At 39.6% G+C, this 15,445-nt stretch overlaps 2 protein-coding genes across 2 annotated transcripts; one reads left to right on the top strand and one right to left on the bottom strand.

Annotated features, from left to right (window-relative positions):
• Window positions 1–830: 830 nt before the first annotated feature.
• nelfa (negative elongation factor complex member A) lies at window positions 831–8,080 on the bottom strand. Its single transcript, XM_053343020.1, has 11 exons — window positions 7,697–8,080; window positions 6,019–6,190; window positions 4,836–4,997; window positions 4,524–4,613; window positions 4,214–4,341; window positions 3,975–4,044; window positions 3,757–3,845; window positions 3,230–3,338; window positions 2,804–3,132; window positions 2,565–2,664; window positions 831–1,700 (listed from the first exon to the last, which is right to left on the bottom strand). The coding sequence occupies exons 1-11, from the start codon at window positions 7,904–7,906 to the stop codon at window positions 1,516–1,518; spliced, it is 1,644 nt and encodes a 547-aa protein (XP_053198995.1). The 5' UTR covers window positions 7,907–8,080; the 3' UTR covers window positions 831–1,515.
• A 1,453-nt stretch (window positions 8,081–9,533) lies between these two features.
• Window positions 9,534–11,521, top strand: c22h4orf48 (chromosome 22 C4orf48 homolog). The gene is made up of 4 exons (XM_053343616.1): window positions 9,534–9,552; window positions 9,768–9,897; window positions 10,815–10,903; window positions 11,450–11,521. The coding sequence occupies exons 2-4, from the start codon at window positions 9,786–9,788 to the stop codon at window positions 11,519–11,521; spliced, it is 273 nt and encodes a 90-aa protein (XP_053199591.1). The 5' UTR covers window positions 9,534–9,552; window positions 9,768–9,785.
• The last annotated feature ends 3,924 nt before the right edge of the window (window positions 11,522–15,445 follow it).

The following is a 15,445-nucleotide window of genomic DNA, read 5'->3' as shown; positions in this document are numbered from 1 at the left end:
AAACAGTTACGTGTGTATATTTAACTCTCAAAAAAGGTCAGGTCATGACAGACTCATGGTTTCAAAAAACACCTGCACACCTACAAGTGTTACTTCGACTAATTAAACATGTGCTCAGGTTCAGGATGCTGACGCTGACGACACCCGACTCCATTTACATTAAAGAAACATAAAGCTGTAACTGGTACAACCAATCAAGGGAGACGACAATCAAGCTGAATGAAGTGTGAACACCTGTGCTGCTGGTGTGTAATACATGTGTAGGTGCTTTTTAATTAATTAGTAAAGCTAACAGGCAGCGGAATAGATAATGAAACACAAAAAGGAAATTTAAGACTTCCTTGACATCAACACAAGAAGTCAAAATATTTCCAGTACTGACCAGAAAGCCCCCCTCTCCTGTGTGATAATGTGAATGTTTGCAGTTAATCGACTGTGGTGCCTGTTTTATGCTGCAACTCATGTTTCAGATAATAAAAAAAAAAAAGGTACGGATCTGTTAAAGCTCATGTCTTCTTTTTTTGAGTCCAGTCTGGTTGAAATTAAACCGGGCAGATCTTCAACAGTCTGGATCTACTCGGACTAATTCAGGAGCAGTTTAAGTTTATGGTGGGAGCGTAATCTGACAGTTTGACCCCAACTATAAAGTGTGCTTTGCATACTGGGATGCAAATAAGCAAAGTCAACAACTGCTAGAAGTTGAGAGCTGATCTGGACTATAAATTAAGTGTGTTGGATTCTATTTGGATCTTTAAAAAAAAGGGAAAAGAGCAACCAGAACAAATAAAAAAAGGTTTGAAAACACCCTTCAGACAGATACAAACGCCCCCTGGAGTCTGTTGTCACTTTATTTTCTTCCCTTCTTTTGAAAAAAGGATGAAAAATTACCAAGAAGGCTCCAAACAGACCTCGACAGCATTGAGAACTTTATGCACCGCGTGTGGTTGTTTTTTGTTTTTTTTGTTGGTCACCTTTTACGATGACAGTCATTATCGTTCTCCTTTCTTGTCACAAACCATTATTCTGTTCTGAAAAAGGTAGAAGAAGCGTCACATTCATACAGTAAAATACAGACAAGCTCGTCTTTTCTTCTTTCTAGACACGTTGACATGCTTTTTTTTTTTTTTTGCACTTCAGGAAGTACAAATGTTGAAAAGGTGTCTGCCGTGAGAATCGTTGCTCTGCCCCAGACTCTTATAACTCTCTCTCTCTTTCACCCCTCCTGACCACACCATCATCCAGGAATCAGAGGTGACTTAAAAACAGAAACAATAAAAAGGATAAAGGAAAAAAAAAAAGAAATACAGAAACATTCTTCAAAGAGTCCTGCATTTTGGCGGTGCAGGAAAAGGGAGGACCTTTCTCTCCTTGACGATCTCTCACCCTCCCGGTGCTTGATTTGGCCCAAAATGTGTTTATGCAAATACTCGTACGTGTGTGTAAACATGTTTCTGAAGTGAAGAGAATTTTTTTTTTCGAATGTGTTGAGCGAGTAGCCCTCGTCCCGTTTGCTTCTCAGGAGGTGTTGGTGATGGGTTTGTATTTCTTGAGGCGGGTCCACTGTCCTGTGGAGTAGTTCATTTCGAAGACTGTGTCCACCAGCATGGTGGTGCTGCCGGTGCCGTCGGCTTTGGGCAGAACCTCTGTGTGCTCGCTCAGTTTGATCTGGATGATGTCCCCCTGCTCCGGGCACGGGTTCTCTGCAGGACAGACGGAGGGAGGCACACTGGTTACTACTGGCAACAAGGTGAGGCTAGAAATCATTAGACACTTGACTAAACTCATTTACTTATTAACCTCTCTGGAACTCGGCTTCCTCTTTATTACTCATCTCACTGCTTGGATGGAGTCACAAACACTTTTTCTTTGAATGTTTTTGCATTCATCCGGTGCCAAAATGCTGCTTTGCATTGTAAAACTAAAGTACGCATCGTTGACTTTTAGCCCTGATTGGTTTCAGTTCACACAGTCTTTACGAACAGGAGGTGTGAATATATTTAGCTAAACTGTGACTGAAAAGTGACACGTTCATTTAATAAAAATGGACTGGATTGGTCCGTCTGCTTTCATACAGCAAACAAACTCCACCTGAGATCTCAGTCTGGATCCAGTTGTTTCACCCACAGTTCAGATTTCCACTAAATGAACCAAATAAGCCCACTTCTCTTAATCATACTGAATGTTATTTAAACCATTCATTTGCTTTTTATCTTTATATGGACATTTTTATTGTCTTGTAAAAACAAGGCAGTTTGTTTATTTATTTAAGAGTCTTATTTGCTTTCTTTACTTTAAGCATTTTAATGCGAACAAGGAATAAATACATTTCTGTGAAGTATTTTAAGTTGCCTCTCTCTCTGTCTCTTGTTTCCTGCCATCTCTCAACTGTCGTTTTCCATTAAAAAAAAAAGAGTCAAAATGTCCCAGAAATTTAGTCTATTAAGTCTATTAAATACAGTGACTTGAGTAATTAACTGACTGTATTTTAACAACCCTGCAAGGAATTTGAGCTTTCTTTTCTTTTTCTTTTTTTAGTCAGACATCGAGACAGATTACTTGCGTACCTCTGGATCCAGCCATGAAGCCCAGGATGAGGGCCTTCTCTGGTCGGGTGACCTTGTTGGCCGTCTTGAACATCTCCTGGGCAGCGTACATCTGGTCTCTCTGAGGAGCAGACAGGGCATGCAACAGAAAATTAGGCTAAATACAAACAGTAGCTCTGAATGTCTATAAGGAAATATTTACTGTCCAAAATATGAACATGTTCCTCAGTCTTGGTCTCGGCTCTCCTCCTCCATCTTACCGTGAGTGAGAGATTCTTTTTGGGCTGCGGCTGTGGTGGTGTGGGGGTCGGGGTCGGTGTGGGAGTCTGAGGTGTGCTGGGAGGTTGGGTGGGGGTCTCTGGTTGGCTGGCGGTGGCAGCTGCCGGGGGCCCGTTGCTGGCGGGGGTGGAGGCTGGCGTGCTGGGGGATGTAGGGGTCGCGGGGTTCGCTGTGGTGCTCGCGTTGTACATCGGCGTCCTCTGTTTGTACTGGCCTGGTAAGGTGGCGGTGGCGCCAGTGCCGGCCGTCGCCGACTCCTCTGGTTGGCGAGTCGACTGCAGCGTGTCACGTCCCGAACCGCCTGCGTTTGCTTTAGAGGAAGGAAAGACAGTGTGAGGTTGAGTCTCTGCTCACACAGGAGGGAATTTCCTCAAAGTAGTAAATACATGTGAGCATCATTCTCTCACCTGGCTGTGCCTCTGAGCTGGGAATGTAGGAGGAGGAGGGAACCATGCTGGGTGTGGCTGGTAGGTAGCTGGTGGACGGCAGAGGATTCTCGTTTAACGCCCCGAGTTTCTGAAAGACAAAAAAACCCCAAAACATTTATTATGATGGAGACAGAGAAACACAGATTCAGACAGAGACGAGAGAAGGGGGAAAAAGGTAGATTTAGTTCAGTTAGTGTATGTAGAGATTAGATTAGATTACTGAAATGCTGTTTTTACCAGATTACCAAAGCAGTCACTTGGAAAACCGCAACTTCTTCAAAATTGTGCTGCTCGAAAAATGAGCATATTACTCCAGTTTTAGCTGCCTTTCACTGGCTCCTAGAGTCTTTTAGAATTGATTTTAAGATTATTTTACTTGTTTTAAAGCTCTGAATGGTTTAGATCATCCACAGCTGGTTTTTAAATATACATAACTACATCCATAAGAAAACAGGAAGCACGGCTTTAATTATGCTCGTCATCGTCATCATCATCATCATTATTACCTGTGCAGAGACGAGGCCAGCAGCATAGTCCGGTGTGGTGTTTTCCACCACTGCTTCTTCTTTGGCTGCTTTCTCTCCGGCTTCCGTTTCTACAGCAGGAGAAGAAACATCATTTGAACCTCGGTAATAATCACAAACGTTCTTAACTCATAAATTCAAGGTTTAATTTTACATTTAAGTTATTCAGATGACTGATAGAGGCCTGGAAATATAATTACCCAAAGTCTTTCTTCTCCTCTTGGCTTCTCTTCCAGCTCCGACCATATCGAGTTCTGAAATATCTAACAGCTGAAAATAATTTTTTAAAAATCAGTCAAATCATGAGACATAAAAACAGATTATGCAAGAACTGAATGATAATAAAACAACTACGTAATAAACTCACAACTAGTAGTGAAAGGAAATTGCACAGTTACATTGAGTAAGAGTAGGCAGGGCTTAGTAAATGTTAAAGTACCTTGACCCCCCTCTCCTTGCGCAGGGGCGTCCGTGCGGGGGCGATGGGTGTGCGGTTACTGGGGGGGCTGAACATACTGGGGGCAGTGGGGCTGCGGAATGGGGCCTTGGGAATCCCCTTGAGAGGTGCTGTGATAGACAAAAAACATTGATACATTTATCAGCGGTTGTACTTTCATCAAAATGACACTTTAAAATGCTTAATCATTCATCTAAAAAGGTGTGGATTTAAATTAATGCCGTAAGAACAGAAATACTGTGTGTGTGTGTGTGTGTGTGTGTGTGTGTGTGTTTATTGGTCTTCAACTCACTAGTGGTGTCAATCTTTTTGACCAGGCCTCTCCCTTTGGCATGAAAAGGCACTCCGGCTGTCTTTTTCAGCTGCTGGGCCGTTTCTGTGGCTACAAAAAGAAAATAAAGCTCAGATTTAAAAACACACATAACTGCAGCTTGTTGCATTTTAACTTGAACATTGCGATCCAGAGGGAAACCCGGTCACCTCTTTAGTCACGAAGGTGTAAACAAACGCACTCAAATATATAAGTTGCATACAATCGTGATAAATAAACAAACCACAAAAGACAGAAACGTCCCTGAAGCTTCCAAATAGTGGTGTAACTTACATTTTTGTAGCAGCTCTGCTCTGAGCGTTGCACTCTTGGGCTTTCTCTTCAGCTGGAAATGTTTAACAGGGGGTGTGAGGGGTCCCACCAGAGTGTTCAACGCACTCTTGTTCAGGTACTGGCACTCCAGAGGAAGCATGGCAGACGCCTCGCACTCACCCACTGTTGGACGAGAAACATGAACAATTCGTCACAGGACACAGAAAAATCCAGACCTTACTGTAAGATAAAGAACATTTTGATACTTCAGCCAAATGTGTCCAGCTGGTAAAAAGTTCAGTTCAGTCTGGAAAGGAGAAAGTCACCTGCTTTTGTGAATATTCAGGACGATAAATCAGTGTCCTGTCACATCAGGCAGTCACTGTTTATTCATGTCCAGAGTGAAAACACACATTATGAGGACTTGGATACAGTACATATAGATATTAGATTGTATCAGCAAAAACCTGAATACAAAACAAACTGCACTAAACATCTGTAGAAACACTTTATTCCTAAATCTTCTATACAGATGTTTTCTTGGCTTTCACTTAACTTACAGCTCCCCAGTAAGTGAGCTGAGCATGTTTCAGAGATGTCATGGAAACAAACTTCTTACATTAAACATCACCGTGAGCTGCTTTTAGCTCGACTGTGGTGTAAATAAGACTGCTTAAATGCATTTACTACACGCAATAAAAACATTTCAATACAATATAAGTCTTGTGGTTTCTATTTACTCAAACCTCCTTTTACAAACACGACACTACATGCAAATCCAAATTCAAATATGTGCACATTAAAAAAAAAAAAAAAAACTAATGATGTTGACAGTCATATCACACCTCCTTCCTTCCTCTCTACGAATAATAGCACCTTTGACTGTGCAGATGTGCTCAGACTGTCAACAGACACACTGACGTACTGTGTTTGGAAAAGGAGAAGTTATTCTATGCTTATTACATTATCACGCCACCGCACTACTAATACAAGCATCTCATTCATGAATAGTATTACAAACATGACAACACATCGTTTTGTTTTTGGTGTTGAAAGCAGGGTCATTTTATTAGCATCATGTAACAGAGGATTAATGTGACCCTTACCTTAAATTAGTTTAAAAAGTACATAACATTATAAATACAACTTTTCCAGAGGTATTGGCAGTGGCAGTCAGATGGAGGGGTCCACTACATCCCCTTACCTTTCTCCCTGAGCTCTCCTAGGATGTCTTGAACGTTTGGGTTCTGCTCCTCTAAGTCCAGATTGAGAGAGCCAGTCTCTGGGAAGGACTTAAGGATGTCTGCAACCATCAGCACCCAGGGCTCTGAGTCCACCGTAGCAAGCTGGATTATCTCCGACAAGGCCTCCTTCATCTGGTAAGGGGGTGGAGGGGAGAGGGGGAGAGGCTGTGTTAGTGAAACCTCTTAACCCTGCAATGTATCGCTGTTTAATCATTATTTTTTATTTACTGAGTAATCGTTAATGTGTTTCTCAGTAAAAGTTTAAATGTAAAAAAAAAAAAGGAAAATAAATCCACCAGAAACCCAGCCCCCTGTCTTTAATTGGCTTAATTTGAATGCAGGATTTATACTTAAAGGATATGTGCTTTCAATCTGAGTGATGGAGGCCGAGTGTGTGCGCTTATATGAGGCTTCAGCAACATGAATTAGTCACATCAGGTGGATAGTCGCCACATCATTTTAGTATCAAACTCCCTCTTTGTGTTTCCCTGTTGAGCTGTGATGGAAATATAGTAACAAAAAGAGGGGCTTCAGCACTAAAAAGACTGAAACATTAAAGGATATACACTTGATTTGACTCATTTGGACGACTGAAGCTTCATATTAGCTTCAGTCAAACTTTTAAATACATTTTTGCCCCCAGGGAGGCTTGAAGATTGTTATACACCATCACTTACATTGTAAGTGAGTTAAAGACATTGTCTAATGGTCCAATATGAACAGGAGGAAAGATTACAGCAAGATAAACATGTTTCAATGTTCATTTCAGCACTTGAAAAATTCTAACCCCGTCCTTTAATCTGTAAAACTTGAGTAAATGTACTTAGTAATTAATCCAGCTCTGATGATAATACCAGGGTTCCCACACATTTTTACCATTGAATTTTCAAAACTTTTCCATAACTATTGCATCATATTTTACTCCATTTCCACGACTTTGAATTTAAGTAGTTTAACAAAAGGTCCTCCCCAAGAACATCAGTAACTTAAACCATATAATGTACAGTACTGAACCACATGTTTCAGTGCAGTGTTAGGGCATACTTGTGAAAAACAGTGAATCAATCCTTTAATATGTATCCACTGCTGGAAAGACCCCTTCACTTTGGAGTAGCAGAGACTAATACAAAGCTAATTACTGAACATTTGAAGCCGCTAAACTAAGTGATATATGTCGGTACCGCCCTCTAGCTCCGAGCTGAGCCCATCCCACAATAATGTCTGTGCGGGGAACCTCTGGGCTAATATAACACCGCGGAGAGAGAGAGAGAGAAAAAAAAAACAAACCCAATTATATGCTGACGAGAGCTGTCGTGTAGCCACCTGACTTTAACGTAAATTAGTAGAGTATCTGTGTTATTTCAGAGAGAGCGAGAGAGATTAGACGGAGAAATGTGAGCTTGCTGCTTTTTTAACGGTAGCCGAACTGTTCTAACCGTCGCCAGTATTTAAAAGATAAACACCGAAAGCAACCGTTAGTGGTCAGTTAGTGAGGAGCGGTATTTAACGGACGTTCTAAAGCACTCCGTTAAGACTGCAGTGTTTTTATTTAAACTATTTAGTGAGCTCGAGCTGTTTTCTTAGTAGTTTGTATATTTTTGAATAGCTGCCCAGGTTAGCACCGATGCTAACACCCACCTCGTCCACGGTCCGCCGGGGGAGATGCAGCATCCCGAGCAGCAGCTTGAGCTTCACCGGCGGCGACAAGCTAGAAAAGCACAGCCGTATATTGTCTATCACGGACACGGTGAGGAGAGAGGCGATGCTCGGAGGCGTCCACAACTCGTCCGTGGATCCTAGTTTGTTGTGAAGCCACAGGCCGGTGTCGCTGTCCTTCATCGACGCCATCTTGGGAAAAGAAGTGTTTTGAGTTCGGGCATTTTAACAGGCTACCTAAGAAAACAGCAGTCAGGACCCCGCCCACACAGCGGGGCGGGGGCGCATTTATCACCACTGAAGCATGACAAACTAGTGCAAAAACAGGTGTATTTAACTCCAAATACCAAAAATATAATATTATTTTATGTTAAACATCAACTTCAGCAGGGTTGGGTTACTATGGAAATGTAATAGGTTACAGATTACTAGTAACCTTATCTAGAATGTAATAAGTAATGTAACTATTTCAATGACTTTATCAAAGTAATGTAACTTATTACATTTGATTACTTTTTGATCACTACTCTAAATTTTCTAACTAAGTTTAGGTGTTTATTATAGACACTGACATGATCTATAAGGGAGATCATTTCTTATGAAGTAATATTTATCTCTCATTTGAAAATGTATTAATTAGTTCATGTAGATTTTGGAATGTGAAATAAAGATATTTGATGAAAAAAGTCAAAAGTCTGGCATGTGCTTCATTGGTACTGTGACACCATTTAAGGCCACGTGTGCTCCAAATAAGCCCACATCATGATTTATTTACAAAACATAAACCCCCTCCGTTGTTTTCAAATCATTAAAAACAGAAATAGAGTATAGAGGTCAGATAAGTGGGCAACGTCCTCAAATAATAGCTAAATGCTTTCAATGGTGGAAGGTAACTAATTGCATTTACTCAAGTACTAAATGTGCAATTTTCATGTCTGCCTTAAACCAGCAGTCAGGTGTCCATATGAACAGAAAAGACAGAAATGAAATGCATTTAAAAGTTGATGTGAAGCTTATATGAGGCTTCAGTAGTCTGGATTAGACATCAAGTAGATATCTGACACATTTACAGTCTTTTTAGCATTAAATTCCCTCTTTGTGTTTCCCTGGTGAGCTGTGATGGAACGAATTTTAGAACACTTCAGTTTGTCCAGTCTTTATTGAAATGTGTAGTACATAGCTTCATTTTAAATGTACTCTGAATTAAAGCATATAACAAACAATTGGAAATATATCATGACATTTTTTTGTTTAACAAAATGTATCTAAATTTTTGACTCATCAAACTTTTGTTACAGGGTTCCCGTAAGCATTCTTATAACTCTTAAATTTACATTATTTTTCTTTTTTGGTAATTCAAACTTTTTTTTTAGTTAGCAGTTTACTTCTTACCTTTGTTCCAACTTTTTTCTAAAGATTAGGCTATTCACTGGATTTGAACTGCTTAAATTTTAGTGTATATAAAGATATTTATGAACATTTTTATCAACTATGTATCATATTCACCTTTGACTTAGTTTGGGTTGAATTTTAGGATCAGAAGTCTTGATTGAGTTCCCCCCAAAGTGGGTTAATTTCTTCCCACCCGCATTCTGCGAAGACCCGCTCCAACTCTGCCGCTGATTAGCTGTCACACTGCTAGTCACGCCTCAAAACCTAAATGTAACCAATCAGAGGCAGAGTAGGGCGGGTCTTCTCGGAATGCGGGTGGGGAAAGAATAAGGCCCCTAAGCAAAATTCGGGATGAGCTACGCGCATGCGCACTGTATCAATCTACATAAAACAATCGCTGGTGGGCATTTTGCGCTGATCTGACAAATATAATCGACTTATTGAGGGTAGGTTAACATACGATGTGTTAATTAAACAGTAATTATTCTTTGTAGGCTGCATTTTTAAATCTGTACAAATATTCACCGATGAAAACTGGACTATTTCCTAACAAAGCCTGTATGGTTTTGTGATTTCATTGACTGACGGCGGCCGTAGAGGACATCCATCGGTGTGTTTGTAAAAATCATACACCTGGTAATTTCTAATCTTCTAATTCAAGGTGTTTAATCGCATCTCCATGGCGTCCGGAGGGTTTGTGCAGGCTGTGGTGCTGCTGCTGGCGGTCCAGCTGCTCTGTGTGACTGCAGCTGATGCGGAGCAGGAGACGGGGACTGTCATCCCCGCAGAGAGTAGGTGCATTTAAACATAACATCAGGATGTTTCTGCCTCTTCAGTGCGGGGTTTTAAATATGTGTTAGGTGGGTTTCAATCTGCAACGGTGATTTCTAACGATAGCAGGTTCACACAGGGGTTTTTATTACTTGTTTAATGCATCCCAACACAAACCTGGGCCTGCAAAGCTTCTCTAAAACGCATTTTATTATTTCTGCAAGGTTCAAGCAATGTCGATTTTTAAAGGCAAATATCTAGAAGTTTGTTCTGCAGTCACCAAAGCCCATAATTAGAAATTTGACCCATTTTCAATGAAATGGACAAAACCAAATATCACAATATTTTTGACCTCAATATAGCCTACCTCAATATCGACATAGCATATTGTAGGTATGGCTATTGGTGCTTTCAAAAAATATTTACACAATGACATTTTTGATAAATAATCATCAGTAATGTGGATATTATGAGTAAAGTTGGTAAAAGCACATAGGACAGCTAAAACAGTCTGGTAAGCTCAGAAAATGACATCACTTTATTGTAATGCAGCCTCTAAAAAACAGGAAAAGACAATACTAGTGCCTTATCACCATATCCAAAATCTATCTACCTATCTATCTAGTCTCATAGCATGGTAGTACAATATCTATGATCAAAGACAGTATCTTGTCCTGTATCACAATATTGATATATTATCAATATATTGCCCAGCTCTAGGATCTAGCCTTCCTCACGATCATATTAAACTAGACCAACACCTCCTCAATGAAACCCAAATTAATAAAATCTCTTCAGGTTAACAGCTCCTTAAAGAGAGTATGCAAATATTAAAAGAAGAAGTGTCACATACTTCCACATTTCAATAAAATCACAGGTTTTACTAGTGTTTACCTAAATCTCTTTATTTCTGAACTCTTTTTTGTCTTGTTTACAGGTCGTCCATGCGTCGACTGTCATGCATTTGAGTTCATGCAGAGGGCACTGCAAGATCTAAAGAAGACCGCTTTTAATCTCGATGCCAGGGTAGGTGAAGTCCACTTCTCCTGGGTTATTTCATTATGTCCTTTCTTTCTTTTTTTATGTGCAGCAGGTTAGAGTTTAAAGGCCTCATGTTATTCCATTTTTATCACTTTCATCTCTCATACCATGAAACCGTTTAATGCTCATGATGTGTTTGTCTTATATTATTGTGTAAATGAGATCAGTGCGCTGAAACAGTAAACAGTAAAAAACCCACATAGGCCAAAAGAAGAAATATGTAAATATATATTAAATTTGAATTAAGAAGAATGATCAAATATACATAAAATGTTGCCTACATAACTTTAAAAAGTAAATAAGTAAAATAGCAGCACATATCGGACAACATATTCACCGGTACTGATATCTGTGATAGGCTAATGTCGGCCAGTAATATTGACTGTCTGATATATTAGTTTGGCTCTAACATATATGTATATATATAATAATATATCTCATGGTGATCCATAGTGTTTGATGTTTCTATGCTTTAAGTTTGCATTAAGTCGACAGCTGACGTGCTTGTGCTTGATGTTTTCTGTGCTGCAGACTGAGACGCTGGTGCTGAGGGCAGAGAGGAGGGCTCTGTGTGACTGCATGCCCACCAGCTCACTGCGCTGAGTCACCAGAGATCACCTGAGGACACTTCCGCCCGTCATCACAACACAACACACTACAAACATAAACCCCTTCTCTAAACCTCTACTCATGTACAGCAGTTTTAATTTCACTTATTCACACAATAGGCACTTTATTTTCTTTTTTTGGTTTCCTGTCATATCACTGTAGAGTGAAGCTTTGATTTGAGATCATGTGTCATGAGGCATGCAGTGTTTTGCCTTATTCGGGACAACTTTTATACCACTGATGTTTTACATCGTCAAACACACGCCTGTGAAGTCAGTTTGATTTTGTCATCATAAGATTTGGGTCGGTTCTCATCGTTCTATGAAGCATAAACTATTTTTTGTACTTTGTAGTATTAGACTGTATAATGTAGATACAGTAGAATGAATCGGTAAATTTACTCGTTGAATGTGTTGTAAGAGATTATTGTTTACGATGATTATACACATCAAACTGTAGCATCACATGTCAGTTTATTCAACAGCTCAAAACACTTTGGTAACAGTTTTAATGAGTTAATTAAGTTACCGTTAGCAATCAGCTAAATGACTAATATCACTGATTGAAGTCGACTGATCTGCATTCTGGCTTGGGTTGGGTGATTTATTAAAAGTAAATTCTTTTGCTTTTTAATATCCAACAAGATTTTTTGTAACAAAGGTGTTACTATGATTAGAAAAAAAAAAGATTTAAGAAGTTTTTTTAGGCTGGAAACTTTACTTAGCACAGCACTGTAGCATGAATTTACAGCACTTTTTGTTAACGTACTGTTAATATAGATTTGTATGTACAGTATAGATCCTGTATGTACATGGGTATATGAAATGAAGATGTCTACAGACTTTGTCTTTGTCTGACTAAAGTGTATGCAAGAATAGTGATACATTATAAACTGTAGTATCGGATGAACTGCAATATCAGCAGGAGGAACGGAGGGGGGACATAGAGATAGAAATAACTGTCTTATTGTTGCTTGTTCATGAACTGTACTTTGTTAACATTGTGTCACAAGAACCCCGATTTATTGTCTTAATGTTGTTACCCATCAATAAAATGAGTGAATACCTTTCACAGCGATCTGTAATAAAGAAGCATGGTGTGAGTTTGTGCTGGTGCAGATGGAGGTGTAACGCTGCACTGACTTTGTAACAAATGTGGAGAAACTGTTTCCACTTCTAACAATGAGCTGCAGCTTTAGATTCTTCCCTCTGTTGATGAATATACCTGTTAGTTTACTGATTCACCAATCAATCATTTGGGCCATAAAAATGTCATAAAGTTGTAAAAGAAAAAAAACACTTGATAGTTAGTTTAATATCATATAAGATAAACGATTGAGAAGTCATATGTAGACTTTGTTTTTTACCTATTTCTTTTAAAAAATGACATAAAGGATGATTTGATTATTGAAATAGTTGCTGATTCATTTTCCATCGATTAATCAATTAAACCATTTCAGCCCTACTTCTTTCATTCATTGTTAAGAAACTTCCCAAATTGAATTACTGTGTGAGAAAATATGCTTCTCACAGGCAAACTCAGAGCTTCGTGTGCTTTTATAGGCTGAAGCTGCTATTTCTTAACTATATAAGTAGCATTTACATTCACATAAACTCACTGAACACTTTATTAGGTACAACTGTACAATCTAATACAATCTATTACAACAGCTCTCCCATAAATGTAACATTTACGAAGCTTATACATTTTCAAAGGTGATAATTATACCTTATCTTCATTATTGGGGTCACAGTGGGTAGCGGTGGTGTAATGGAGTGCATTATATCTAACAGTATCTCTTATATTTTGTCCACCGTATTAATATATATTGTATTGGACTGCATTAGATTGTGCAGGTGTGCAGGTGTGCATAACTTATCCCTCACATACTGTTAATAATTAGTCTTTACATCAATTCACATTCATAAATCCCCCATCAGTCATTAATACAGGTTTAATTCATCTTATGGAAAGAAGATTTTATGGTTCAGGAGAACATTTGATAGACTATGATGAATACAAGATGTTTGAATGCTGTTTTTAAATTAAAAAAAAAAAAATACAAGTCAAAAAAGTCCGACTAAAAGAAATGTGTATATGGTGTTTTTACAGCTCTCAAATTTGACCCTGAACAGTATGTAAGGGTTAAGTGTTTAAGTTGAAGCTGAAAAGTAAGTTTCCTCATTAAAAACAATGGAGAAAATGGGCTTGTTGTCATGGCCACGTTGATATAAAAATCCAAATCAGCAGCAGTTTTGTTATTTTCGTATCTTGTAATCGATTCATATTTTTAATGCCGGTGTTAACCTTTGTTACATCACTGATTATGCTTCTGTATTTCATCTAACACTAGCTCACTAACATTAACACCTCATATCATAGTCTGCAGAGCCTCAACCCTGCCACCCAGTCACAAAAGTGATGTTATAATGTCTTGCTATTTTAGCTGACCTCGGCTCATCCCCTCCCACACACACACACACACAAACACACACACACACACACACACACACACATAGACACATCTCTTCATTTATTTACAACAGGGATTACAGCATGGGGGGAAGCAACTGCAAAACCTTTATCTACACCAGCAGGAGGAGCCCTAAGTAAAGGCAGGCCGCCAGCTGTGTCGCAGCGATGCAGCACTCTCCACGCTCTCTACTTCCCCTCATGGCTGTAAATGCAGATGGGGTGGAATACTGTAAATAGATACAGAAAGAGGAAACTAAGGCGGTAAATTGGCCACCGAAGTGCCTGCAGTGACCTGGCAGGAATCTCATCCCGGAGGCACCATTGTCTGCTGCCAGCTCATTTCAGGCAAATCCCCTCATACTGCAGCAGAGCACACAGGCGGCCTTATTGTGTTGTACGACCACAAATCTCTTGCTGAGCTTGAAGTTACTTGTGTTTTATTGGAAGGAGTAACTGAGAGGTTTGAGCGTGGCGGAAATTAGCTGAATCACTTTGAAAAATCCTGATTGTCAAGCAGCTTCTACTTTCTTTTCCCACTCTCTCACTAACTCACTGACTTACTCTCTCCTAACAGAGGCCTTTCAACTCCTCTTTCATCTGCTCCCAAGAAAGTTGACCGAATCGTTACAGCTGTTTGAAATTCTCCAGTAGGGGGGAACAAAGCAACGTCCTCAATTTTTCTTTTTCTTCCCTTCTTCGCCTCCTTACTCGGGTATTTTGTTTTGACATTGCCACAAAAGTTTGCTCACCTTCACCCAACCCTGCTGGGATGAATGCAAAGCACGCAAATTTACAGTTCAGTGGTGTGCTCTGGGCTTTATGGTGGTAAACTGAGTGGATGGGCTGGAGGTCAGTGAAAGCACACAGCTGCTGATTTATAAGAACAATAGAGACACCACTCGATTATGTTTCAGATGTGTTCACTTGAATTGATTTTAAACAGGATTTAACACTATTGAGTTTGCATTTGCATCTTCCTTCCTTCCTTCCTTCCTTCCATCCTTCCTTCCTTCCTTCCTTCCTTCCTTCCTTCCTTCCTTCCTTCCTTCCTTCCTCCTTCCCTCCTTCCTTCCTTCCTTCCTTCCTCCCTTCCTTCCTTCCTTCCTTCCTCCCTTCCATCCTTCCTCCTTTCCTTCCTTCTTCCTCCCTTCCATCCTTCCTCCTTTCCTTCCTTCTTCCTCCCTTCCATCATTCCTTCCTTCCTTCCTTGACTCAAGGACAACAGGAGGGTTAACCATTACATGTTTCTCCACAATGTTAGCTGTTTTATCATTTTTACTTAACTATCTTTATCTATTTTAAACATTTGTTTAATACTTTTAACAATGAATTTTGTCCATTTACTTCACCAACAAGTATTCATTGCATCAAGCTAACTATTTAACCTTTTGTTTTATCCATCAATTTAATCCATTTGACATGTTTATTTGGCTTTAGCTTACT

Source organism: Scomber japonicus, chromosome 22 (assembly GCF_027409825.1).
Source record: "Scomber japonicus isolate fScoJap1 chromosome 22, fScoJap1.pri, whole genome shotgun sequence".
Classification (NCBI taxonomy): Eukaryota; Metazoa; Chordata; class Actinopteri; order Scombriformes; family Scombridae; genus Scomber; species Scomber japonicus.
Note: the sequence above shows the minus strand (reverse complement) of the source record. Positions and strands in the feature narration are given on the sequence as shown.

What these genes read in the sequence shown, in the direction of transcription:
- nelfa (XM_053343020.1), bottom strand. Translation starts at nt 7,906, where the DNA reads ATGGCGTCGATGAAGGACAGCGACACCGGCCTGTGGCTTCACAACAAA. An exon ending in AGGAGAGCTCAGGGAGAAAG is followed by an intron (nt 4,998 to 6,018) that starts GTAAGGGGATGT and finishes CTCGTCCAACAG; the next exon opens with TGGGTGAGTGCGAGGCGTCT. An exon ending in AAAAGAATCTCTCACTCACG is followed by an intron (nt 2,665 to 2,803) that starts GTAAGATGGAGG and finishes TCTGCTCCTCAG; the next exon opens with AGAGACCAGATGTACGCTGC.
- c22h4orf48 (XM_053343616.1), top strand. Translation starts at nt 9,786, where the DNA reads ATGGCGTCCGGAGGGTTTGTGCAGGCTGTGGTGCTGCTGCTGGCGGTC. An exon ending in GACTGTCATCCCCGCAGAGA is followed by an intron (nt 9,898 to 10,814) that starts GTAGGTGCATTT and finishes TCTTGTTTACAG; the next exon opens with GTCGTCCATGCGTCGACTGT. An exon ending in CTTTTAATCTCGATGCCAGG is followed by an intron (nt 10,904 to 11,449) that starts GTAGGTGAAGTC and finishes TCTGTGCTGCAG; the next exon opens with ACTGAGACGCTGGTGCTGAG.